General features: G+C 39.9%; 1 protein-coding gene across 1 annotated transcript in view; it reads left to right on the top strand.

Annotated features, from left to right (window-relative positions):
* RUNX1T1 (RUNX1 partner transcriptional co-repressor 1) overlaps nucleotides 1-26,641 on the top strand; it is a 131,706-nt gene that overhangs the window by 99,879 nt on the left and 5,186 nt on the right. Inside the window, 4 exon segments of the mRNA XM_073892954.1 lie at nucleotides 612-697; nucleotides 1,259-1,463; nucleotides 10,173-10,241; nucleotides 15,240-15,430. Of these exon segments, the coding sequence (XP_073749055.1) occupies nucleotides 612-697; nucleotides 1,259-1,463; nucleotides 10,173-10,241; nucleotides 15,240-15,430 (551 nt within the window).

Raw genomic sequence — 26,641 nt, 5'->3', positions numbered from 1 at the left:
AGTGTATTTCCTTAAAATTTTTTTTTTTTTTTGTAAATCAAATGAGTATATATTGCTTTCATATTTTGCAAGCCCTCTCTTCATGGCCTAATTTCATCATGGAAGTATATGCAATAGGGTTGTTTCATTTGGCTGTGCTGAAATGTGGAAAAATTTTACCGTGCTCGTTTTAGAAAAGCATATCCCTGCCCATGTAAAGTGATTTATGCTGCCTTTATTTTTAATGGTAGAAAGCCACACTTTGAAACCACTTAATGTCTCCTTGTGGTTTCTCGTATTTATTAAGAGTTAGTATATATTTGTATTTTCAATTTGGGAACATTATATGGATAACCGACTCAGTGTTTGGTGTCACTTTACTCCCCGTTCTTCCTACATAAAAGAAAGGGTTCCTACCATCTGACCTCTCACATTCCTCCTGGTTTTTTAACATTTTATCATTCTATGAAGAGCCCATTAGGCAATTGTGAATGTGAGTATGACTTATGTCTCCATTCAAAATCGAATACATTTTCACATCATTTAGTTTAGTCTTTGCTAAGTGCCTGTGTGTGTATGGATTATGTCCTGAATGCTGTAGGGTGATTCAGCCTTCTTCTCTACATTCGTAGGGTTGCATGGCACACGTCAAGAAGAAATGATTGATCACAGACTAACAGACAGAGAATGGGCAGAGGAATGGAAACATCTTGACCATGTAAGATGTCGGTAATCACTTAGGTTAAAATATGTTTCAAAATCAACTGGAGTGGGGTTTTATGATAAAAGAAATGCTGGGGATGCTTTGAGGTTATTATGTTTTGTGCTGTCCTTGAAGAAAGTAATGAGTGGGAATGTTTGTGATAAAATACAGGATTTGATTTCTACATTGATATCAAAGGCACTAACATAAGAGAAATGTGAGGTCGTCGAAAGGAGCCCTCAGAGCCAGATCCGTGGGTTCCTGTTTTATTGCAAACGGGTCACTGGGTTTATACAGTAATGGGATTAGTATTGGGAACTTGGCTGTGTGCCTTCAGCCAAACTCTCTGTCGTGAGTCATGTTCACGCGTCCCACGTTTTACTCTCATTCCCATTGAGTTTACTCCTCTGTCGGGTCTCCATTTCAAATCCGACCTGTGAAAATACTAGGCGGAAGGAAGCCTTCGGGAACACGGTGGCGTCCTTCATCGTCCCGCGGTAGTCTGTTCGCTGCCCGCCATAGTGGTTCGGCGGTGGTGATGGCTGTGTTCTTCCCCCGTGCCCGTCCCTCCCACAGCTGTTGAACTGCATCATGGACATGGTGGAGAAGACGCGGCGGTCCCTCACTGTACTGCGGCGGTGTCAGGAGGCCGACCGCGAGGAGCTGAATTACTGGATCCGGCGCTACAGCGACGCCGAGGACTTGAAGAAAGGCGGCGGCGGCGGCGGCGGCGGCCACTCCCGGCAGCAGAGTCCCGTCAACCCGGACCCGGTCGCGCTAGGTACCTTTCCTTTGGGTGGACACGCCGAACAGATAGTTCTCACGCTCGTAGTGCCGATTTCACGTTCAGTGGGGTCTTTGCAAAAATAAAGGGTATGCCGGGCCTTTTAGAGCGGTACACACTTCACACCCCCAGTCTCCGAGAGGAAGCCAGGGGACTGGCTGACGCAGAGGCGGGCGCAAAACTTAAGCTCCTCTTTTCAGGGTAACGCTGCGCTCCGGGCAGAGCTTCAAGGCCGGGCCAGGGTTTCACCCACGTCACCGAGAGGTGTGCCCCTGCACAGCCCGGCTCTTTGCACCCAGCCCCCCAGCGTGCCAGAACAAAATCGCAGGGCGTCCTGAGCCTCTGAGGCTGCAGCAAGCTCTCCAGGGAGCTCGGCTCCTGCACACTGTGTTGGATGCGTGTTGTCTGATTTTTAATTGAAGACACGGTCTCTAAGACAGCCTTGTTTTCCAGCTGTATCTTTTATTTTCGTAAAACACTTAACCAGGAAGAAAGACCTATCGGGTTATACAGTCTGCCTGCTGACACTTGCAAATTAGTGATGAAGGGAGCACTGTCTTCTGGTGACTTGAGCTTAACCTAGATGGCGTAAAGCCTTCCTTTTATTTTTTTTTTCAAATTTTTATTTAAATTCTAATTAGTTAACATATAGTGTAATATTGGCTTCGGGACTGTGTAAAGCCTTTATTGATTCTAGTTATATATACAACTGTTATAGTTGTGCTTTAGAAATTGAATGCTTGATGTGTAGCCATATCTAATATTGATATATGGAGATTGTTGAGGTTATAAATAGAATATCATCACAAATACTGGAAAGAGATCCTGAACCTGGGAGATTTTTTGAGTAGCCTGTGAACTTTTGTCTCAATTAATAACAAGATGTTACCATTTACACTGCTGGCTACTACACGTGGGTACCATCTGAGTAAACTTAGTGGAGATGGATTTGTGTTGATCCGTGTTCCCTCATCTCAGTTTTCTTATTTGTTTAGCCACACACCTGTCAACTCACTCAGGGCGCAGTCTGCACCGCAAACCAAACTAATTACACACGTGTAGATTAAGCTCATGACTTTGGCCTCATTATCACCCCTGGCTGATTATTAAAAATTAAAAACTTGTCTGTTACCTGGCTATTGATCATACTATCTTTTTTATCAAAATTATTCCTAGGCAATAAAGTTTCCTTTGTGCTTTAGGTTTGTGGATTCCTGCTAATCCCTGAATGCTGAATGCTTATTACCATAATAAGTATTAGATAAAGAAAGATTTCAAATCACTTACTTTACCCACTAGGTATTATTCTAAAGCATGGTACATTTGTTAGGCTACATTTAGGCAAGTAATGAAAATAGGTTTAATTTGAACCAACATCGGTCCTTGTAAAACTATTTAGAGCAGAGTTGAATAAGTATCCTGTTTATTTCCTTGTTGTGAACAAAAACTTGTTAATCATGATGGATCTGTTCAGGACAAATAAAGGGGGTATTCGTAACCATGCAGTGTAGGCAAAAATTGAAAGCCTTAACTAAATAAAATTTTAAGAGTAAAAGTGTTCAGTTTAACCTACTTTATTGAACTGATTTTGTTGAGTCAGTACTTATTTATTGAGCGTTTACTGTGTGCCAGGCATTGTGTTAGGCAATGTAATAAAGGAATAAAATCCTTCCTTCCTTCCCTTGAGGAACTTTTGGTATATTGGAGAAGATAGGCGGGGCCACAGCTAGTGGCCACTAGTGGCCTGGCACTAGATGGTCCCTGAACTGACAGGATTAGTATTATCTGCTGTCTACTGTCAAAGAAAAAGTTCGGAAACTGATGGGACTTCATGCCTAAGTGAGTTATTTTCAGCCCACAAAATATAGGACACATTATATCATCACACTGTTGCATACACATTCTGGTGATGCAAATATATATTGTTCTCGAGGACGATGGGTTTAGTTTCCCTGTTAACTAAAAGAATAAAGTTGGTTTTAAAAACTTCTTAGGAGTACCCAAATTACATTATTTCCGATGATGCTTAATGAATTCATAGTTTTGGTCATACAAGGTTGCTTTGGCTTTAAGCTTTTGTAGATTGTATTATTCAAAGACTACAAGCATTTCCTTTCTTTGTTTGGACTCTTTTTTTCTTTTAATAAACAGTCATGTTCGTTAGGGCCACAGAACCCTAGACTGCCTTTTAGAAACCATCCCAGCTGGAGAGATAACTTGTCAAAAGCCACACAGTGTGCAAGTTTAAGCATCCCACATGGCCTTTCCTAGCCTCTAAGCCTGTGAGTTTTATTTTACGGGGCTGGGCTGTGGCTCTAAGACAGACGGTGGTTGGTAATCATGGACCACACTCATACACATTGTTTTTGAAGGTTCTCTCCTAGGTTTTGGAGTTGAATGTATTGATGTGTAAAGAAAGGATCAGAGATTACTGGCTGATGAGTCTCATTTCTGCCTCCGGAAAGTGTGTCGTGGTGTGTGTGTGTGTGTGTAGACAAGAACTGTGGCTGTGTCTGTATTTTTATGTACACATAGATCTCTGTATCCTGCAGTTACATTACCTGTGTTTCTTTTAGCTCCATTCTCTATTCTGCAGCTGCTACAGAGGTCAAATGAGACCTGCAGAACTTCAGAATAATATTATAGAAGATATCTTTAGTTCAAAATATTTCCTTGGTTTCCTCCCTAGCTTGGAAGCATTGGCAGTTTTCAGTCACACACACAGACACTCTTGAGCATTTTTAAATTGCATTTGGGGACTGGACAGAGGAGAACATAACCTCCATGACCACTCTGTTGTACTTGTTAAACTTACTCCCATTCTCACTTTTGAAATATATCCATAGTGTTAGGTCAGTGTGAGGAATTAGTAAGAGAACATGACTAATCTATTACTAACTGAATTTTGGCGAGTTTTCCCTAGATATTAATTAAATAAAGTCTATTTTGAATAGCCTCTTGAACAATTTTAAAATTGAGTACATACTGAGCCCATAATGTTGTTTTGACTCAAAAACAGGTTGGTATCTTGAAGAACTCCTCAAAATATTAGATTTTTTCCTTGAGATCATAGATTTGTATTATTTTTATTGTTATTACTAACTTTCCAGGAAAAACACCAAATATTCAAGTACTAAAGTTAGAAAGCTAATTTTTAAAACAATTGTCTCTATTTTCAAAGTATGACTTGTTCTTTGTACATTTAAGTTTTGTTACATTGTGGATTTCACCCAAGAGAAGCTAATGCCATCAGAATCGACACATAGGGTCACTGAAGTAGAATTGCTTTTGTCCAAATAGGTGGGTAGGTGCTGATTAGCACTTCATGGGCCTGAGTGTTGATCTGGGTCTCTCTGCAGCTGCTTTTCTCCTCCTTTGCCTCCATTCCTCTTTTCGCTCAGTGTGCTGTTCATATCACTCTCTTGGCTCCTGACATTTTATTTCCTTCAAATTACTTTCTTTTTACTGGCTGTGTACTATTCTAGAGTCTTCCTATAGTTCATCTTGTATTTGTGCTTTCCCTCTGTGTTTCTCAAGAAGTTCTTTATACCATTAGAGTTAAAAGAAGTATCCAGAGACTGAGGCATAAATCTCTGAAATAGGAATGCATTTTTCCCTTTTTTAATTTTTTGAATGTTTGGATATTGTGATGAGAATGTATGAAATTTTGAAAATACTTTCATGTATGTTTTGGTAAGGGTTTGACTCTTGCCAGAAAGAGACATGTCAGAAAGAGGCTTTTTGTTTTAAATGGAATGAAAAGTCCAGTTGATCATTCATAAAAAAGCTCAGGAATTCTAAGTTTGGCAAATTAATACCACCCCTGCCTCAAGTAGATTGGTAGGGAAATTGGTATTTTAAAATTCCACTGGCCAGCAAGCTTTATGATTGTCATATAATTGAATCATAGAATTTCTCATTACTGTCTAAAACCTCAGGTAATCTAGTATGAAGGTTAAAAGCACAGATTGTCTGGGTTCAGACACCTGGTTCCTCCTCTTCCTAGTTTTGTCACCTTTGGCAAGTAATTCTCTATGCCTCAGTTTCCTCGTCTATAAAATGCGAATAGTAATAATACATACTTCATAGATGTTTCTGTATTAAATGAGTTAATAGGTATAAATCATATGGGACAGTGCCTGACCCATAGTAGATGTGATAAAAGTAATGGCTATTATTATTCTTTCTAATACGTAATCTCAAAAAGAACTTTAAAGGACAGGGGTACATGAAACCAACTTGCTTCGCATCCAAGATTATAAAATTAGAGTAGATTCTTAAGTATTTTTTTCATTCTGAAAATACATTGAAACAGTAATTTTTAGGTGACTATGTAACAGGCAGAAAAACTAGAAAAGGGGAATTCTGTCTTAAACACAGTTAAATCTGTTGTACCTTTGGGACCCTAATTCATAATACAAGGCTCTGGAAAAATAGTTTGCTCCCAACCAAAGAAATATATCCTGTCTTACTATCAGATTATAAAAACCACAACCATGTTATTCAGAGTATATCTGCATATAAAAGTTTAGAGTTTTGTATACTTGTATTGATTCCTTTAAATCACATCATGAAATTCATTTCAAGATCATCATTCATCTTAAGTGCCCACTGTATTTAAGTATATTGGGTTTAAAAAGATGGGAGTAATAGATACACCCATCTTTTAAAAACAAGAGATGATTGCCTCCTACTAGGTATTTTTTATTGTTAAAAACAGAATCCTAATGTAGTTCTGGCTTCTAGGTTTGGTTTGGGCTTCTGAAACATAATATTGAGGTTTCTGAATTAATTATCCTTAAAAATAGTAACTAGCATTTGTAAAGATGAACCCACTTAACCCGTCCTTTCTTTTGGTGGTTTTTTGTGAAAGATATTATCATGCTCTCAGCCTCATTCTGCCCACTACAGAATGAAGGCCATACCTAGGTGCTGCCAAGCTTTGAGCCTTGCTGTCCTGGGTCAAATGAGGTCCCATTGATTCTCCAAAGGCTATCAGCTCATCCCTTCATATATATTGATGGCGGCCCTTGCTGTTTCTAGTATCCAGTGGTCTCCATTCTGTCATACGTGTAGTGCATCTTGCATCTCCTACATCATAGATTGCTTTTCCTGATCTTCCACATTTCTTATAACTACTCCTGTACCTTGACACAGTCCCTCTCTTCATAGACATGTTCTCTTCTGGAGGCTCCTTCTCCTCTCACCCCCAAACAGTTTGGGTCCCAAAGCAAGCCAAACTCAATTTGGGACTTTTCTATAATTTTGCAGTCTTTCAGTAGTTACATATGTATACGTTTCACACTTTAAACCATCTCCTATAGGCTCTTCTGTCTTTGTTTCTATGACTGCATTTTAATAACTATCCATTTTATATCAACTGATGTTTTATAGGTGGTCAAGATTTAATGGCAAATAAAAATTCACTGCTTTAAAATCCGGGCCTTAAAAACGTAAGGTGTTTTGCGTAGGTTTGTCTAGAGCAGTCAATATTCTAAATTAAAGAAGTCCTCAGAGGGAAGTTGTCTCTTGTAATATTGAGCAACTTCAGGATTGTTTTGTTTTTTAAACTCAGTATTGCCCATAAAGACATTGTTATTGCTGCTACTTCAACAGAAGTGAAGATAGTACATTTTTTCATCATTTGGTTTCTGTAGCGATGGTAGTATTCATCAGTGTATCAAAAATAGATTCTGAGTACATCTGATCGCTCCATTCCTATATGCATTTACATATATATGTAAATCTGTGAATATTTTATAAAAATTTTTTTGCCTTTAGATTCTTATTTTGAAAAGAAGTTCTTTTAGAAAGTAGGGTGGGATTAAGAAAACTTTTACTTGATTGGTTTTGGTGTTTCTGTTGGGTTTCAAGGTCAGGTGCAGTTTGAGTCTATATGTCACTGAGAATTTTAGGGATATATAGCCAACTTGAAATATTGCATAACTTTCCAGTGTGGTATATGGACCCTCACAATCTGTACAGCTCCGGGGAAGGTGGGCGCCTGATTTAAGCCTTATACATTATCTTTGAGTAAATTTGGGGACTATAAACATTTATGAGTTTTAAATAAAGTTTATACAAATATCACGTAAGAAATTTGAGGACTTCCCAACAAGAACTAAGACAGAGAACTGCTAACTATGGAAATAACTTCTATCCCCAAGTGACATATACTCAGGGAATAAAAAATTACTGTTGTATATTGCTTAATCCAAATCTCTTGAGAGGTTTTTTTGTTTTTCTTTTTTCCTTTCCTTTCTTTTTAAGTTTTGTGCTATGTGGATTTAAGTGCTGGAAGAAAAAGAAACTTTAAGGTGCTTGTTTCCGCCTTACTTATTGATGAGGAAATAAGTGTCCATTCTTATTGGACAGCCTACTAAATAATAACAGTGATAACAGTTATGAGGGTAATAACTAATTACCCTCTCTAATGTCCAATGAGAATTTGGGATGTGCCATGCTGAGCAGGTACTAGGAAGTACCTCTTTCAGTCTCCACAGCAGTGCACGCAAACGTTGTACCAGTATCCCCACTTTACAGATGTGGTGACTGAGAGACGCAGAAACTAACCTGCTCAGTGTCACCTGACTCGTAGGTGGCAAAGCCAAGATTCAGCTTCACTGAGCTCTAGAACGAACTCTCTTCTACCTATGCTCTCAGGGGCGGTAATTAGTTTCTTTCATGCATGGCCTTCGGATAACTTAACATTACCTTTCCCATTCCCTGTAATAATGATTGGCCATTTATAAATATTTTTTACCAAGCTGTTGATCTTTTCTTAATCCAATAAATGGAAAAAACTTTTTTTTTTTATCTGCTTTGGAGAAGGCATGGTTTTTCTTTATGTATCTATTCTTATACTAAGGCCAAAATCTATTCCTAGAAAACCGTCTTTAAAAGCTGCCATAGGTTTCTCTCTGTTTAATTGTGTCATATGGCTAAATGTGAACTTTATTACACTTTATTTCTTCAGGAAATAGTTATAGTGGTGTGGAAGGTAATCCTGATGAATCTAATTAGCCACATCACATTTCCTTGAAGTTGTGTGTGCACCAGTTTTTATCTAGCTGTTTTATGAATGAAAATTACTTAAATAAAAACATTTTGGTTTTCATCGTTTTCCTTACAGAAATCAATGTGTGCATGAGAATAATCATGAGAATGGGTATTTCAAGTATATCTGATTATCACATAATCATGAAATTATAATGTAAAGTTTTAAGAATTTGTATATTTGGAATAATTACAGATTTAAGAAACATTGCAAAGATAATACAGAGAGTTTCCAGATGCCCTTCATTAAGCTATAATAAGCTTTTGCTAATTCAGAATAATTGAGGAAATCTTCAGTTTTAGCCACTATCAGTGTGCCCTACAAGGATTCAAAACATTCAGACCTATTTAAGGCATTCAAATGTAAAATGATACATACTTAGCTAAATTGAGTGCGCTTTTCTCTGTTTTCCATATTCTATATTCTGGTACTTGACATTTCTTATAAATTAAGGGAAAATCTTAATTACTTGAAATTTATCAGGGGTTGAATGATTGTTCTATTTATAAAAGTTAAAATGATTTTTTCCTGCCCCCAAACCTCTAAATACGTAGGCTTTCATTGAAAAATTCAATATGGAAGACGTGTAGTACATATTTTAACTATGGAAGACTGTGTACACTTTCAGTTTATTCTCGATCATATATAGAAAAATGTAAAAGGTGTCCTGTCATTTCCACAAACATGTTATTTTGGAGGTTAGCATTCCTACATCAACTTATTGTGATCTGTTTTCTCAAACTTTTAAAATTTGACAAGGCTAAGCACAGCATTTCATTTAAAGTGAAACGTCATTTTCTCTTTTAGAAAGCATGTACTAATCTTGTTTTGTTAACTGAATATCTCTGAATCCATTCTAATGATTCTTTTCTCCTTCCACCCATGTCAAATCCTTACGATCCAATTTGTGTGAAAATGTTTAGTGCCCAGCGAGATTTTTTAAGAAGTCATTGGGAGAACTGGTTAACCATGGAGTAAGGCTCACTATTTATTGAAAGGTGGTGGTATCAGAGCTATGTGAAAATTGTATTAGCCTGGGCGCCTGGGTGGCTCAGTTGGTTAAGCGACTGCCTTCGGCTCAGGTCATGATCCTGGAGTCCCAGGATCGAGTCCCGCGTTGGGCTCCCTGCTCGGCAGGGAGTCTGCTTCTCCCTCTGACCCTCTTCCCTCTCGTGCTCTCTGTCTCTCATTCCCTCTCTCTCAAATAAATAAATAAAAATCTTTAAAAAAAAAATTATATTAGCCTAAGATTTGATTTTTTTAACTACCAGTCTGACTCTTGAAAAGAAAACTACCAAATACAATTTATTTTCTTGAACAAAATAAACATGCCTATAGAAATTCCCAGAGTGACAGGGTTCTGGGAGCAGTGCACCCAAACATCCTATTGGATAATGAAATCATTGAAGTTGTTTAATGTTGAGCGTACAAGGCATTTAAGCCAATGACTTTCTGTTTTCCTTGAGCTCTGATGACTGGCCTTGCTATTTGTGTTTATTTTCTAGAGGTGAAATCCTCAGCCTTTTAGAATGATGTTTTTGTAGAGCAGCCAAGAGAACGGGAAATTGCTTGCTTCTATTCTGTGTAATGACATAACGTGCTTATGGTGCTTTCTTCCTCTCCCCACCCGCTTTGCATCCTTTTCCTAGATGCGCATCGGGAATTCCTTCACAGGCCTGCTTCTGGATACGTGCCAGAGGAGATCTGGAAGAAAGCTGGTAAGAACTGTTGAAAAACATGAGTCTAGTGTTGTGGCAGCTGTGTGCAGTTGTTCATGCAGTGATGGGAGGAGCGACAAGGAGGGCCTTTCCTGCTAACGACAACAAAAACAGAACAGGCGCCCCACCACAAACCAAAAATTTAAAATCCTAATTAATATCCTTCCACCGGACCTGACTAGAACACGGAATAGTTTCATTTGAGGAACATCTGCTAGTGCCACGTAATTGACCGTCGGAAGGTGTTTCTGTTGTAAACCCGTTTTTCAGGTGCTCTCATGGTTTCGGGCTAAAAGCTTGCGTAAGAGGTCTCAGCTTGCATGTGCTTTACTCTTAATGAAAAACTAATGTTTTAGAAATTCAATTGCGTACGTCAGTCCTTTCTCCTGATTTTTAAAAGTGGAGATACAATTGGCACGTCTCCGAAATTCTTTAAAAAATCCTAACAAAACTAGTTTTGTTGAGGTACTCCCAGATTTATGACTACAACCAATACTTAAAATTGATCTTCCGGGCTAATTAATATTCAGTGACCAGAACTAAATTGTTTCCTAAATTAAATGACAAAGTTGCCAAACTTCTGTTTTTCCCGCCTGTGTACACTATCAGATTTTCATTAAGAGATACTGGTCTCCATTTTGGGGCTGATTTAAAGTTCCCGGTGACACTGACTGCCGAAGGTTCGGATCTGGCAGAATCTTGGGGGACACCAACACTTAGAAAAGTTGAGCCAAAACCTTGCAAAATCTGACTCAGGAGAGAAAGCATAAAACCTGTTTCAAGAGTTAAAGATGATGTGACAGACACATACTGTGGCTTTGAGCTGCTCTAAACTCCAGCTATTAAAATAGTTTGGAGAAACTGGAAAATGCTATTTCTGTAAAGGGTCAGATGGGCATAGGGCTGGGATCCCTAATCAAGGGGAAATAGTGAAGGGAAAGGGTCTCTTGGGGTTGTGATTTGACCCACCTGTGTCCGTAGTTCTTTGCAACTTGGCTGATGCTCTGATCGTTTGGCTCTTACCCAAGTGTTTTTAAAGATTTTCTAAGAAATACGTTTTTCTAAGAGTGATAAGGAGTTTCCAAATCTATGGTAGACCTGGTAGCTTACACTGAGAATCAGAAGGCTCTCTTGGCATGTCCAATGTGCAAATCAGATAGATTATTCAGCTTAAAGGTTATATATGTTGCTAAGCTGCATAGTCTTACCAGATTTATAGCATCACCTCTAAGAAGATTTTCTTCCTGGGTCATGGGGTACTCCCAAGCTGTTAAAATCTGCCAAGTGTCACCTAGCTGGAAAAAGAATTGCCACATCTTCTTTCTGACCACTTTTCTTCCCCATTTTTAAGCTGTCAGTGCAACTTACTCCAATAAGAGACACAAAGAATTGCCATTTTGGACAGCAGAAGGATGACATTTTATGTTGAGGGAGAGAGTCTTTCTCCGCATTTCCCTTGTTTATGTGTATTTAAGTTAAATCCTTGATAGTTCATAAAGAAAAATTGACAGGAAAGCCTTGTGTAATCCAAATTCTTTTTCTGTGCTATTATCTGCTCAAGTCTTTGTTTGACTGCTATTATGCGAGAGCAGATTTTCCTGAATATACCACCTTTGTTGGAAAGTCAACTTGAATAGCTCTGCACAAAGGAAGTCCTACCATAAGTGGTAAGCAATTGGAAGCAGATTCAAAACTGCACTATATATTTGCCACTTAATCAGGTTCTTTAAAAATTTGACATGTTGTAATCTATTGAGTCCACTCTTATTTTTCTTCACTGTTTTGTGGGTTTCTGAAACTAATTCTGGGTATACTTGACATCGTGGGGGCTGCACAAGTAGAGAAAGAACAACCCTTGCTTCTATTATGTCCGTGGACTCTCTAAGAAGCATTAAACCTTATCAAACGATGCCCAAAACATTTTTTAGATGTGCCTATATTCTATCTTAGGGCTTCAATCTAAAATAGGACTTGGAAGTGGGGTCGATTACATGTGTGTATTTGTGTTATTCTCATACCAGTATCCCTAATCTGCTGTACAAAACCAGTTTGGGGATAGTTTTCTATGGATAGATGCTAATATGAAGGAGTATATTAAATCCCCAAGGTACAGGCGACAGTTTCATCTGGAAATCTTGAATAACTGCTTATAATATTTATCTTCATAGGCGTCTTAAAAACCATTTCTAGTGTTCACAGTGTCAAGGCATCCAGCATAATGAAAACACTGAGGGCAAAATATGACATCTGCACTCAGCTTGTTACAATTTGAAAGCTTTTTTCCCCAAGATTCTAAAATTTGCTGTGGGCAAAATTTTTTTGGAAGAAAACCTATAAAGTATGTCTTTGCAATCAAAGTATTATACATTACCTTTGTGGCAAAAGATAAGTAAATAAAAGAAAGTTTAAAGCATTTGAAAAATATCAAAGGGGTAGAGCTCTCAAAATTCAGTGTATTATAACCAGGGTATCCTTTTTCACAGGAAATATAATTGCAAAAAGTATGTCCTGTGCATGAAAGTATATCATACAATATTTAGCACCATTTTATTTTGAAATGATTTCAGACTGGCAGAAAGGTTGCAAAAATGGTATAAAAAATTGCCTTATTCTTTTTACCCAGTTTTCCCTATTTTACTGTATTTCGTTTAATATCTTTCTTTTCCTCTTTCCTTCCCTCCCTTTCTTTCTCTGTTATGCATGTTTTCCCCCAACCCTTTGAGAGTAAGTTGAAAATCTGATGCCCTTTTACCCTAAACATTTTAGTGTGTATTTCCTAAGAACAAGGACATTCTCTTATATAACTATAGTACAGTTACCAAAATCAGGACGTTAACAGTATGTAACTCACAGACCCCATTCAAATTCTGCATGTTACCCCATTAAGAGTATAACAATGTAATAGTGTAACAATACACATTTTTAAATATTTTGGGTCCTAACAAATGTTGAAGGCCGCATCGGTTTTCCCCTGTAATTACTATTTTTAAAAGCAACAGCGAAAATAACACACTGTAAAGGTATGAAAAATCTTCATAAAATTGAGGGGAAAATCTAACGTAAAGATGGTTTTCAAATCACAACCGAGTGTTTTTTTCAGTATATTTCTTTTTCAAACGATCAGTGAATGTTTGCAGTTGGTAATAAATATTCAAGCACCTTGCAAATGTCCTACCAACTCTCTTTGCTGATCTGTATATGCCTGTGGGATTAGAATAGGAATGCATAATTTAAATATAAATTGCCTGATTTGCATACACAATTAGTCAAGCTACAGCTTTGATCGTAAGCAAAAATTATTGTCCTGTATTACCACTTAGATAGAATTTTAATTCACCTTGAATATTCAAACTAAATTAGACCCTGGCTGTCTAGTTAGAAGGGCAGTACTTCCCTGGTGCCCCCGGTCGTTTATGATAGGGTAATAAAGGCATCTTTTCACCTCCTGGTGAAGAAAGAGCTGCAAGCTCTGTGCGGTACTCTGTTTCTATCCAGATTTTAAATGGCATATCTTAGAGCAACCAACAAAGGCTTAACATATTTTAGTTAATATTTCCAGTCTGGATCTTTCCCTTATATTTTAGTTTATAAAACCTAGCAGACAGTAATTACAAATGAAAGAACTTCAGAAATAATGTGGCTGGTGTGACAGAGCCTACAAAATTCATGCCAGCTAATTACTAGTGGAGAGCTTTTGATGATCCTCAAGGCCTGGGCTATAGATGTGTGAAATAAACCATAGACGTTTAAGAAACCATAGGAATATTTGCATCTCTTACATTTTTAATCTACAGTAAAACATTTTTTTATTAGGAATCTATGTTTTTAATTAAACAGAACATTTAATTAAGGTGCTTTTTAAGTGGGTGAAACAATTAAGTGCAAACACTTGAATGAAACATGTCATAATTAGTTTTAATAGAGTGTTAATTAGTACTAGGTTTGCCAAGTTAATAATTACTGCTTATTAAATTTTCAATTAATCATTGTCATTTTGCTTTGAATAAAGATGAAAATTAGATAAACTAATTTAGGGGGAGGATATTTTCCCTTGTTAATTAGAACAGTTAATTTTTTTAAATGGAAATTACTTGTTTTAGTTGTCAATCTCATATTGTACATTAGTCAAATCTTTGCACCCTTTCCACAGCCAAAAATAAAGAGCTAATTTGACACCTTGCAGGTTTGTAGGCAGGCCTGATTGTTTTGGCCTCTGGTATGATTCGATTACGTTTGTCTAGTGCAACAGTTGGTTATGCGAAGCTGTGTATATATTTGATTGAGTAGATGGGCAACAGCTTAAAACTGGGAAATGAGAAAATGATTTTTAAAGAACCCTATCATTTAGCCTGAAAGGGCATAAATCCACATGACTCAGGAAATGACTTAGGAAAAAGAAAAGCCAGATCATCTGTTTCATCCTGGATGTTCTTTACAAGGTCTACATCGACATAATTGCCATACGAATTACCTTTTACTATCGTGCTGTATGTTTCACCAGCAGAATAATTGTTAGCACTTAGATATGGATATGTGTAAAATCCATCCCCTTCCTCTTTTCTTCTGAACGCTTTTTAACATGAACTCCCTATGTGCATATTAAACCTATAGCCTTGTGGCAAACCACCTTAATGTGTCTGAATTATCCAGGCAGGTTTCTGGTGGTGATTTTTGTCCTTTAGCTACGTGAGTCTGGTCTCCTAATCATTTTTGGAGGTACTAGTTTGGTAGAAAAGTTGTAGTGATGCTAGAGTAGTTTAAAAACTATTCCCAGACATGCAAGTTAAAGGAAAAAAACAAAAAAAAGATCTCACCCTTTGTTTTCCAAAATGAATTTCAGAAAGCTGCTGGCTATTTAGACAGCCAGGAGAACTGCCCAATAATTGGGATGGGAGTCATGCCCGTTCTATAGAATTGTGTTTAACAGCGATCAGGATCCAAGGTCCTGCGCTAACAGGGAAATGTTCTCTCGTCCGGTGCGGCCTGCCTGGCATGCAGAGGAGGCGGTCAACGAGGTGAAGCGCCAGGCGATGACCGAGCTGCAGAAGGCCGTGTCGGAGGCCGAGCGGAAAGCCCATGACATGATCACGACCGAGCGTGCCAAGATGGAGCGCACGGTGGCAGAGGCCAAGCGGCAGGCGGCAGAGGACGCACTGGCCGTCATCAATCAGCAAGAGGATTCGAGCGAGGTGAGGGGCTGGCGGGGGCTTCCAAGGCAAGCAGATCGTTTCCACTAATGCGAGTGCTCGGGTTTGAGTCCAGGAGGTCACAAATAAAAGCGGGTATTGGATTTTAGACAAACCGATCTTTGGCAGGGTAGGGATCAGAATAATTTGGGGGGAGTTCTAGCGCTTGTGGAATCCATCAAGAGCTTGAGCAAATATTGTCTTTATTAAAGACCAAAAGGACAACTCTGCCAAGAAAGGTTTTTAATGTCTTTGGTGGGAAATGCTCACAACTTCCTAGCACTGTTGAGAGGCTTCAGACTCAGCTGTGTCACACGTGTCTGTCAGCGTCTGTGTGTGGTTTCCTTCTAATAGAAGGGGTTCCGTAGAGATGCCCTGTGCAGACATGCTCTCCAACGAGGTACTGCAGGGCCGGCATCGCAGCCCCTCCCTTCACTATTGGTCCTAAATTCCAGTGCAAAAACGGCCTCTGCATCAGCTCAACCTTCCTAAGCCATCCTCTGCACAGTCTCTTTTTTCCACATTATTTGTAATAACCACGATGTTGGCCATCACCTCACCACTGGAGGTGGTATTATTTGAGTGTATTAAAATACACGCATGTAGGGCGCCTGGGTGGCTCAGTTGGTTAAGCCGCTGCCTTCGGCTCAGGTCAGGATCCTGGAGTCCCGGGATCGAGCCCCGCATCGGGCTCCCTGCTCAGCGGGGAGTCTGCTTCTCCCTCTGCCCTCTTCCCTCTCGTGCTCTCTGTCTCTCATTCTCTCTCTCTCAAATAAATAAATAAAATCTTTAAAATACACGCACATAGCCCAAATGGCTCAAGGATCTGGGAAGTAACTAAAACACGGTACTTAACAGAATGCTTTTTAAAATTAGAGCCTGCAAAGTCAGAACAATATGGTAATGCTTCACATTAATTAATGCAGCCCCACAATCATCCCCTACCCTACAGTAACTCAGATAAAGGACCTTAGTTAGCTAGTCTCACCGAGCTGAACTAGCAGGAGCATCAACTGATAAATCAATGGTCTACTACAATACATATCTATAATTTGTGAGGGAGAGTAAGAATTTAATTTGTACCAGGCTTCTCTGTAGATGAAAGACCCTGCGGGAATCACTCAATGCCGAGAGTTTCTATTTAATGTGTAGCAGATGAATAACAAGGGGACAAAAGGAATTGATTTTCAACATTTGAAAGTTTCTCAGGAAAAGAGGGACAAAGGGAAGTTTATCTACTCTTTAACTGCTGACTTTTCCATTGTCAAATTAAGCTAAACATAAATTCAATTTTATTGGCATCTTGTGGCTAAGATATTTAAGGACCTTATTTTGTGTTGTTGTTGTTGTTGTTGTTGTTTTTTAATTTCTAACATCCTTTGGAGAGAATTTGTCCTGCTCCATTTAAGTTAGTAATACCATGAAGCACAGTAGTTGTCTTCACTAGAACATTATCACTTACACAAGAACACTTTAGGGCTGTTATGTATAGTAAGAGTATTCTGTAGGCCACTAAATTCTAAAGATGGATGTTTAGGAAGAAATTGAGAACTAAGTCTTTGTATTTGGGAAGTAGCATTCTGTATTCCTTCAGCGGCTAAAAGCTTTGTACCTTTATTCCTTACATCTATCCAGAAAAATACATGATCTTGACACTAGTATTTAACATTTATAGAAATAAGGATCTTTATGGTCATTTTTGGATGCAGATCATCTGAAAGGCAACTTAAGCCTGATTTCTTACTTTTCTTCTCTTTAAACTGCAGTACCTCTTTAAAGACTTAGAGTCAGGGTGGGGGGCTTGATCCCTCCAATAACTGAGTTTCTTTTCTTCAAAAGCAATGTAAACATTTTCCTGAGAATAGGAGAGCAAAAGGTGGAAGAGAGATTTCATTGGAACGAAGCTGAGACTCCTCTAGACTTGGACAAAAGTCTGTACACACTGTAAGAGTCGTTTGACCAAGGACTTGACAGAGAAGTTAATCCCCTAGCCCTAAATTAATGTTGCGACTTCTTCTGAGGAATGACTGACGGGGTCTGGGAATAGTCTGAGTGCCTGGTGGTAGTAAGTTTAGTCGGCTCTATCTTTTGCCCATATTTATAGGTAAATACTTTTTTTATTTCCCCCCCTTAGGGATTCTTTACTTTTAATTTATGAGTGAGAGCAAAACTTTGAATCCAACACATTATTTTTCTTTAGTCTGCTCTTTCCTCACACTGAGGAATATACGCCTTTTCATAGAAATGACCTGATAAAAGTCACCCCAGCAGCGATGATTGCAAGTCACCTCAAGTGTAGAAAACTCCGTGGGCCCCTCCAGGACGGAACCAGAAGAACTTTGGCTCCCGGGGGCTAGGATATAACTCCCTATTCCAGCCTTCACCATGGTTGGCTCCAGGGTGGGACTCTCTTAGGCCAGGACTGCTTGGCCCAGCTGATGTGCAGAGAAGAGAGTTCAGGTACTTCTCAGAACTCTCTTCTGTTTCAGGGGGTTTTCTTGAATTTTAGCTACTCAACCCCAAATAAGACCCATCCAGTATTGTGCTGTAGAAATTTGATAAATTGTTCTTTGTTTTCTTAGAAAAATACATAGGAGGTCTGGCTGCCATAGTAATTGGTTAAAAAAAAAAAAATCCCATTAAATATAGGAACCACTGATTTAAAAACTGTACTAAGAAATTAATGGGCATTCCTTTAAAAAAAAAAAAGTCGTGTTTGTGACCTGCCCAGGGCAGTTTGTGATTCAATACGTAGAACTCTAAATTACTCCTATCCATGTATTCATGTATTCTTTCAATAACAAAGTTTTGAGCTTTTATTCTCCGCCGGGGAGGATGCTAGGCACTGAAGATACCTCTGCTTTCATGTAGAGTACAGTTCATTAGAGGAGGCAAATCACTAAATTATAAGAGTCTTAACAGGTTTAGTGTGAAAGCTTCTGGAACTTGGGTTTCATTTCATGTGGTACTGAAGGGTAATCAGGAACTGGTCAGCAGCTGCTCCCCTCTCCCTCCACCCCCATTGCTTCATCACTGTGTCCTTGGGCAGGGGGCACGTCAGCGCCTCTATGCAGGAGGAAGAGAAAAGGTGGAAAAGGAAGCCATGCCAGGCTTTGAGAACAGGAGGACTCTGGGTCTGGTGAGTGTTTGGGAAGGCTCACTCAGGCTGCAGGGTGGAGAGAGACCAGAGGAAACAAAAAGGAGGAACTAATCTGCTTCAGGAGACAGATGGGGGTGAAGATGCTTGAGAGTGGCACTGGGGGTGGAGGAAATTGTATCTGTTGGCTGGGAACCCAAGAGATAAGACGGGCAGCATTTCTTGGTGGGTTGGCTGTTAAGGAAGAAAGAAGAGGGGTTTGGGATATACACGTCAGGTGATCTTACTTGAACGGGCTTCAGAAACTCAACTGGTTTTGATCTGCCCGGGGTGTATGTTTTTCCTTTGGGGGAGAGGGTTGTTGGAAGAGGTAACCTTCATTTTTTTGTGTGTGCGTAAACAACACTGGTTAAAACATTTTAAGAAACTCAAATCAATGACTGAATCCAGCTAGACAGATCACCTCTGTGAATTGGAAAGCGTAAATAGCACAAAGTCCTTAAATAGCTTGTGCTGTTTAATGTGAAAATCAGGAGAGTAGTATATAAAGGCGGGGTACAGGGTGACCATACCTCCCAGTTTGAGTGACACAGTCCTGGTTTACCTCTGTTGTCCCATGTAATTACCAAATGGTCCCTTTTATTCTCAAGTATTCTGGTTTGTATAGTGAATTATATGGCCACACCACTTAAAGGCCATGCTCAGGCGATCTGATGGTCATCTTTTGCTAGCAAAGCTCCAAGGCAGGTGCATGGGGGCAAAAGAATCCAAGGGGAGGACCTGAATCCTGGCTCCAGCTCAGTTACTGTATCAAGAACCCTGGGGCAAATCATTTCATTGCTGTGGGTCTTTATTTCTTCTTAAGGAATGAGATGTTTTTTGCTACCGTACTCACAGGAGTGTTTAGAAGTTTTTTGTCTGTTTTTGTTTTTTATTGAAGTATAGTTGACACACAGTGTTTTGAGGATTTTTTTTTATACCTGCATTTTAATTCAAAGTGTTTTGAGAGCTGTAAATGCAAAGCATCATTATCTGCTTATATTTCCCACAGTCTGTCCTGCATCACAAAATACACTAAGCTTTTCTGACTGAAACAAGTCTTTTTCTCCCTTCTCTCTCTTAGTTTGAGGCCATCTCCTATTATAGACATGTACCCATCTCTTACTTAGATCATACATGATCTAATCTGAAACTACAAAAATGCATATGTAGTTAATATAAATGTACAAAATATTATTATTCTCTTCAGAGGGACTTCAAAAAGAAATCTGAGCTTCAGCGTCAGAAGACCAGCTCTCTAGACCGAGTTTCTTCTGAGCTGTTTGTGTTAAGGGCCAGTGCTCATGAATACCTCATTCTATGATTTCTGAATTTAGTCTTCCTCTTTCTACCTGTTTTCACACAGGTACAGTGGACCTACTAATGCCCATTCTGCTTAGGAAAACCACTGCTTCTGAAAAGTAGGCAGTAAAGAATGGAAAAATTCCAGAAGGAGGAGACAGGAGTTGAAAATCTTGAACTGGGGAGAAGAGCAGTAGGAAGGTGTACAGTCCAGAACGACTAGGCACAAGTATTATTGCGGGGGGGCGGGGCATGTGGTTTATCATCTACGCAGGGACTCTTCTCAGTGGAAAAGGGGGTGCTCGCGCCAGGACGGGCCAGTCCTGTACACCAGGCTGTCCCTGGCATGCAGAAATCCTCACTCAGCATAGTTGGTGGAGTGGCAGGAAGTTTGGCCCGAGGTGAAACCGGCCGACCTGCCGTGAATGTTTAACTCTAATTAGAGTAGAAACTGCTTCTTGTATTCTCTATGCTGTAGCACATTTACTCTTCCTGTGAGTCCAGGTAGTGTAGACAGTGCTCTTGACCTCATTTTGCGGCTGAGGTTAGGCTTCTGCTCAGGGTCTCAGCAGTAAGTGTGAGCGGGCCCTCAACCCAGACTGGCTGCCTTCTTAACAGCCACATGGCAATAGAGGAATTTTTTTTTCCTGATTATATATTAGTGTATCTATTTCTTCATTGGACTTCCTTCAGATTATTCCTACCTAGTTCTCTAACTTTACTTGGTTTTATAGACTAATAATTATTATTATAGTAGAACGATGCTGAACTTGGGGCAGACATCTAAGCAGTATGATAATTTCTGGGTGGCTCAGTCAGTTAAGCGTTTACCTTCAGCTCAGGTCATGGTCCAGGGGTCCTGGGATCGATTGAGGCCCTGCATCATCCAGCTCCCTGCTTAGCGGGGAGTCTGCTGCTCCCCCTCTCGCTGCCCCTCCCCCTGCTCATGCTCTCCCTCTCTCTCTTTTGTAGCGTATAAAATGTATTGCACCTAGAATATACTTAGAATATACCTAGAAATATATACTTATATATACTCAGAATATACCTAGAATATACTTAGAATATACCTAGAAATTTGATTTATAAATGCCAGCATTTATAAATCAAAATTAAAAAAAAAATTTACCCAATCTGGCCATCTTAAACTGTTTATTTTTTTCATATTCATATCTGGTTCCCATCCATATATGGTTTTTTCCCAATGAACATTGTCAGATTGGGCCTATTTCCAAAGAACCTGCTACAATTCTTCTTTGAGATCCATAACCAGTTCTAGCTTGGGGATTGAAGCGAATGACTGCAAGTGGGCAGAGAACAAAGAGTAAATAATTATGCTATTGATAGTTTTGAATTTTAAGCCACCAAATTGATATCCACCTCCCTCCAGATTAAAATAGCCTTTATTTATTATTCCAGCATAGGTGCAGAACCTCACAGTTTACATTGAAGTTGGACATTTTTGTTGCATTTAAAGAGAAACACTGATCAAATCTTTAAACTTTATATTTCCAGAACGTGCTAAGCCCTGACAGTGTGAGCCAGTCACTCTGGGAGGTTCATCTTCTTTACTCCTTCTAGACTTAATGGAACCACCCCCAGTGGACTACTCTGTGCAGTATGTCCCAAACCATAGAAACTTGACCTCAGTGGATGCTGTAGAATTAGTTATGACACAGTTACAGCCCAGGAGTCTCGCATCATGGTTCCTATTAGGCCCCCATGATCCTGTCAGACCCATTGATCCCAAGAACAGTTTGGAGCTTTCAGAGCATAAACTGTGATTCTGTGTTACAATAAGATTTTTTGTGGTTGTTTCATATTAAAAAGGCCAGCTGTTTGCATCCATAAATGTTCCACGGTATAGTGGATGGAGCGCTGGACCTGGAATGGTCTAGAGTGACTCACCTCTTAGAGCTTTGGTTTTCATTTCTGTAAAACTAGGGTAATGTTTATGTGTCTCAGTTTGTAAGGTTGTTGAGATGAGTGGAAGTATTTTATAACCAAGTCACCTTCCAGGTGAGCAGTTATGGATCAGAAAGAGAAATGGAAAACCAGTTAAGAAGCTGTTCTACCAGGAAGGGCAGGGAAGGAACTTGCATAGTAACTGTGAGCTTGGAAAGCTGGGAGGAGAGACCATGGAGGCAGGATTGTGGGGACTGGCACTGAGTCAAAGAAAGAGGAGTTTCTAATAAGATGACAAAGTCTTGAACATGAGTGTTGCCAGGGACTGAAGCAGACCACACCAGAGAGTCAGGTTTAGGGAATACTGACTTGGGTGACAGGAGCATCATGGTGGATTAGTTGGTGAATGGAGTCTCAGAAAGTAGCTCAGGAAGGAAATAAAAAAGGGCTGGAGAAACAGGCTGGAGTGTCATTTTGTTACAGCTGATAGCTGAAACCAGGAGGAGGGCTGATGAGGGAGAGCATAGGAAGGAAAAGATTGTCTTACCTTTATGCCCCCTTCCCCCTCCTGCCAAATATTTATTTTTATTTATTTTTTTAAAGAATCAGTTGTTTTTTTAAGATTTTATTTGTTTGTCAGAGAGAGAGAGAGCCCAAGCAGGGGGAGTGGCAGGCAGAGGGAGAAGCAGGCTCCCTGCTGAGCAGGGGGAGCCCGATGCGGGGCTCCGTCCCAGGACCCTGGGATCGTGACCTGAGCCAAAGGCAGACGCTTAACGGACTGAGCCACCCAGGCGCCCCCCTCCTGCCAAATATTTAGAGGGAAATGAACAGAGAAGGAGGTTACAGTGTAACAACAGAATCTGAGTATCTCAACACAAAAGTTAGAGGGAATTTCAACAAAGGGAATTCAGAAAAGAGGAATGGGGACGTGGGGACGTGGTCAGTAGTGGCGAAGGTTTTGAAGGTCTGAGGACAGTGAGGGTACAGAAAAGGTGGTCACTGATGAAGCGGAAGGGGAGGTAAGCTGATGCGTTTTCTACGCAGCTGTCAGTGTCGGGGGGGAGGCGTGGGGCCACATACCCTGCCACGATTGAGATCGGCTTGTTTTCTCCCGGCCAGTGCCAAGAGCTGTTACATTCTGCCATTTGATTCAGGACTTCCTGAACATCAGGCACCGTGCTTAGTGCTGACCTCATCCTCAACAACCATGCAGTTCTATCATTCCCGTGTTGTAGGTACTGTTGCTTGAGGGGTTAAGTACCTCGCCCCATGGGTCTGAGGCCACTAAGTGAAGTAGTTGGAAGTGAAACCCGAGACAGGCTGACTGAAGCCACTCAACGTCGGAAGCTGTTTCCGTTGCACACCATGATACCTTGTCTTTGGTGCTCCAGCTTCCTGTGCCAACCTCTGTCTGCCTTCAGGAGTGCAGCACCCTTCTAACCTTATTCCGGCTAAAACAGGCTCTAAGAGGAGCACCTGGGTGGCTCAGTCGTTAAGCGTCTGCCTTCGGCTCAGGTCATGATCCCAGGGTCCTGGAATCGAGCCCCACGTCGGGCTCCCTGCTCGGCGGGAAGCCTGCTTCTCCCTCTCCCACTGCCCCTGCTTGTGTTCCTGCTCTCACTGTCTCTCTCAAATAATACATAAAAATCTTTAAAAAAATAAATAAAATAAAACAGGCTCTAAGAAATATCCAAAATGGACAGTGTGTGGCACTTTGGGGGAATGTGTTTGATTTGCAGTCCAAAGGCCTGGGTGAATCAAACCTTGGCTATATAGTTTCATATCTGCGTAACTTGAGGCAAGTCATTTACTGTAAAAGTTATTTATTCTTTGGGCCTCAGTTTCCTAAGCTGCAGAATGTATTTGAAAGTGGATTTCAACTGTGTGGTGCAAGGCCAATGTAAGATGTGACCTTACTGTGAATTTAAGTCCATGTGTTGTAGAGTTCTTTATATTTGGGGAATTTTAATTATAATTCAGTTTTATTCATTGAGCATCATTTGCATGCAAGAGTTTTTCTGGAGAATTGTAGGTGAGTATAGACCTGGAGAAACTTAAAGTAATCAGGAGAAAATGTTTTGTTTCTTGGAAAAAGAATTTCCAACAGAAAGAACCAGAAAGGATATTACTTTCCAGGTAAGGCTATGAAAGACCATTCTCAGTGTATCTAAAATAGGAAGAAGGAAACAATTTTGTTCTTAGGGGTGAAGAAAATGGCTGGTATGAAACAAAGTAGCAACAATCTTTGACACAAAGCTTTGGCATTTCCAAGCTTCAGTTCATTATTTCCCTTTCCATCTGTAGTATTAGCACATTTAGCAAAAGGGAGGGTTGTATTCAGCCTCATATTCTTTGAGTCACAGCCTAACTTTGGTCAATGGCTGACTCCCGTTTTTCAGATCAGGGGAAAAATACTCTCTATGCCAGAAAGGGAATAATAATATCACAAATAAGGGAAGACAAAGTGCCGTGAATTTTGGAAATGAAATTTGCTATGAAATGGTATTCTTGAGCCTTCTACATGTCACGGTAATTCAGTTGCCAGCATCATTCTTTAGAGGACTGAGAGGGAAGCTCAGTTATAGGATGGATGGATGGATGGATCGGAGAAAGGAAAAAGGAAGGGAAGGAGGGGAGGGAAGGAAGAAAAAAGAAAGAAAGAAACGAACAAACAACTATCAGGAAATACTAGCCTGAATATAAAAAGCATAAATTGAAAGATGTAAAATTAGATTAAACCATTGTTGATACACCCCTGGGTATTATACACAGTTTGCACTTTCCACCTTTGTGAACAGCAGAAAGCTTAGAAATTTCAAATGATCCAAATTAGGGTACTCACGAGACTCTACACATTCCACTGTCCCCAGAAGTGTGACGGTTGAGTGGCCGAGTGCCCCTGGTCAGGCATCATTCTTGCAAGTATGGATGAGCCAACAGGAAATTCAGTAGAGCCACCCAAGAGAAATGTATTAATAGAAATTGCTTTGTCTGTTTTCTAATGAGCTTTTAAAAAGGAGTATGTACTTTGGAGGGTTTTTTGTTTTTTTTTTTTTTTTGTAAATGGAACTCTTGCGCTAAAGTTCTCCTGCACATTCATTGCCATGCCATGTTAAGAGCAATAAAAATATGTAGCTCCCCCCCCCCACTAGCTCATTTGAATTGCTCTTTGTTGTACTTTGCTACAGCTGAGGGTTGTTTTTGTCCCGAGGGTGGGTGGTAAACGAATGGAATCGAACAACCTCGGAATGGGACTGGAGGTGAAACTAGCCAGAGCTCTTGAATCCTGGGTCAGAACCCAGTGATGCTAGGCAAAAAAGCTCAGTTTCCAGCAGCTTCATGATCCAAAACATCTGTTTCTGTATTTGGCATCATTCCACTTTTTTATTTATAAAGAAGTTCCCATTCTGTCCCTTCTTTCCACTCCCCAGCACATGCATTTGTAATTACCTGGTTTAGTCTGTGTGTTTAATCAGCTTAAATTGAGAAGGTTGCCTACATCTGATTTCAATCTGAAGTGCTGGGCAGTTACCACCCTTGTGCCTGCCAAACTGAGCCTCTGCCAGAAAAAGGATAAGACTCACACCAGGCTATTTCCTAAAGAAGCCACTTGACTCAGATTAGATATTTAATTTCCTTAAAATATTGTTTTGGATCCAGGTTTCTGTTCTCTAATTGGGATTTTCTGATATAATTTAGGAATTTTGCTTATTTGTTGAGTTTCTTCCAGAATCCAGCTGGCATTATTCTAAATGCCTAAACCTCAAGGAAGTAAACTTCACTGTGGGCGCTGAGCATCATACTTCACTACTCTGAAGGATGGGCCAGGCTTAACGTTGTTCGTGGCTTTGTTAGGACCATTACACACACAGTGTGATTGCATTAATTTTGACGGAGAAGGGCTTCTAAGTTATAGGAGAAACCTCTGATCCAGAGGTACAGGTCTCTTGAAATATTTTCCTGGATAAATTAAATTGAAGTAGAAAAAAAATTACTTTGCTTTAATCCCATTTTTATTTATGACATTAACATACAAACCAGGTTTCTAAATCTCCTCAGCTATGTTCACTTAAAACACCTCCCACTGACCATAGTTTGAGGTCTTAAATTCCCCCCGCCCCTTCACTGGGCCATAATTTCTGAATGGTAAAGAAGTAAGAATGTATAGCTGAGTTCTACGTTTTAAACCAGAGTTCTGGAGTTTAGAGGCTCCCAGCACTTTAAAAGCCTATAGGAGCCCCTTTATTTGTTCGCAAAATTAGATTGACTGCTAAAAATCCCTTTGTATATTTTGGACATTGCTAAAACCATACATACCAGGCTGATGGACTGACATTCTACTGGGGTATTTTTAGTAGATTTATAAGCCTGCCTCAGGCCATATACAACCAGCATGCTGGAAGCAAACCAATGCGGGCAACACAGTGGGGAGATGTTTAATAACCACATATATCAGGGCCTTTAAAAAGGTATTTTAATTGTGACACAACCACAGAACAGTCAGCTGGGTTGGGGTTACCATAGTATAGTCAAAAGTTTGTTTTGCAAGAAAATCATCAAAACCAAGGAAGATAAAGAATAAAAAAGATTAATGGCAGAATGCTAAGCTCACTTGGTATAGTATTTCACACTGGGAATGGCTTTGTCAAAGGAACCACGGACATTTAACGTTGGCTTCCGAAGGTCCTGCCATTTCCTGCAAGGGCCCCTGGCAGCTCGGGCCTTCCTTTGTCCCGGACGATCTCTCCCATCCACGTGCTCTTCTACCTCTGGGGTGTCTGTGCTCTGATTCATGATGTGTTTATCTCAGAGTTTAAATCTTAGACGCAACCTCATTTCTGCTTTTCTCACTCAGCTCTTGTACAGCAGCT

This window comes from Callorhinus ursinus, unplaced genomic scaffold (genome assembly GCF_003265705.2).
Source record: "Callorhinus ursinus isolate GAN/ISIS: 27379988/994484 unplaced genomic scaffold, GSC_fseal_2.0 scaffold5, whole genome shotgun sequence".
Taxonomy (NCBI): domain Eukaryota; kingdom Metazoa; phylum Chordata; class Mammalia; order Carnivora; family Otariidae; genus Callorhinus; species Callorhinus ursinus.
The sequence above is the reverse complement of the archived record's forward strand: the minus strand, read 5'-3'. Positions and strand labels throughout refer to the sequence as shown.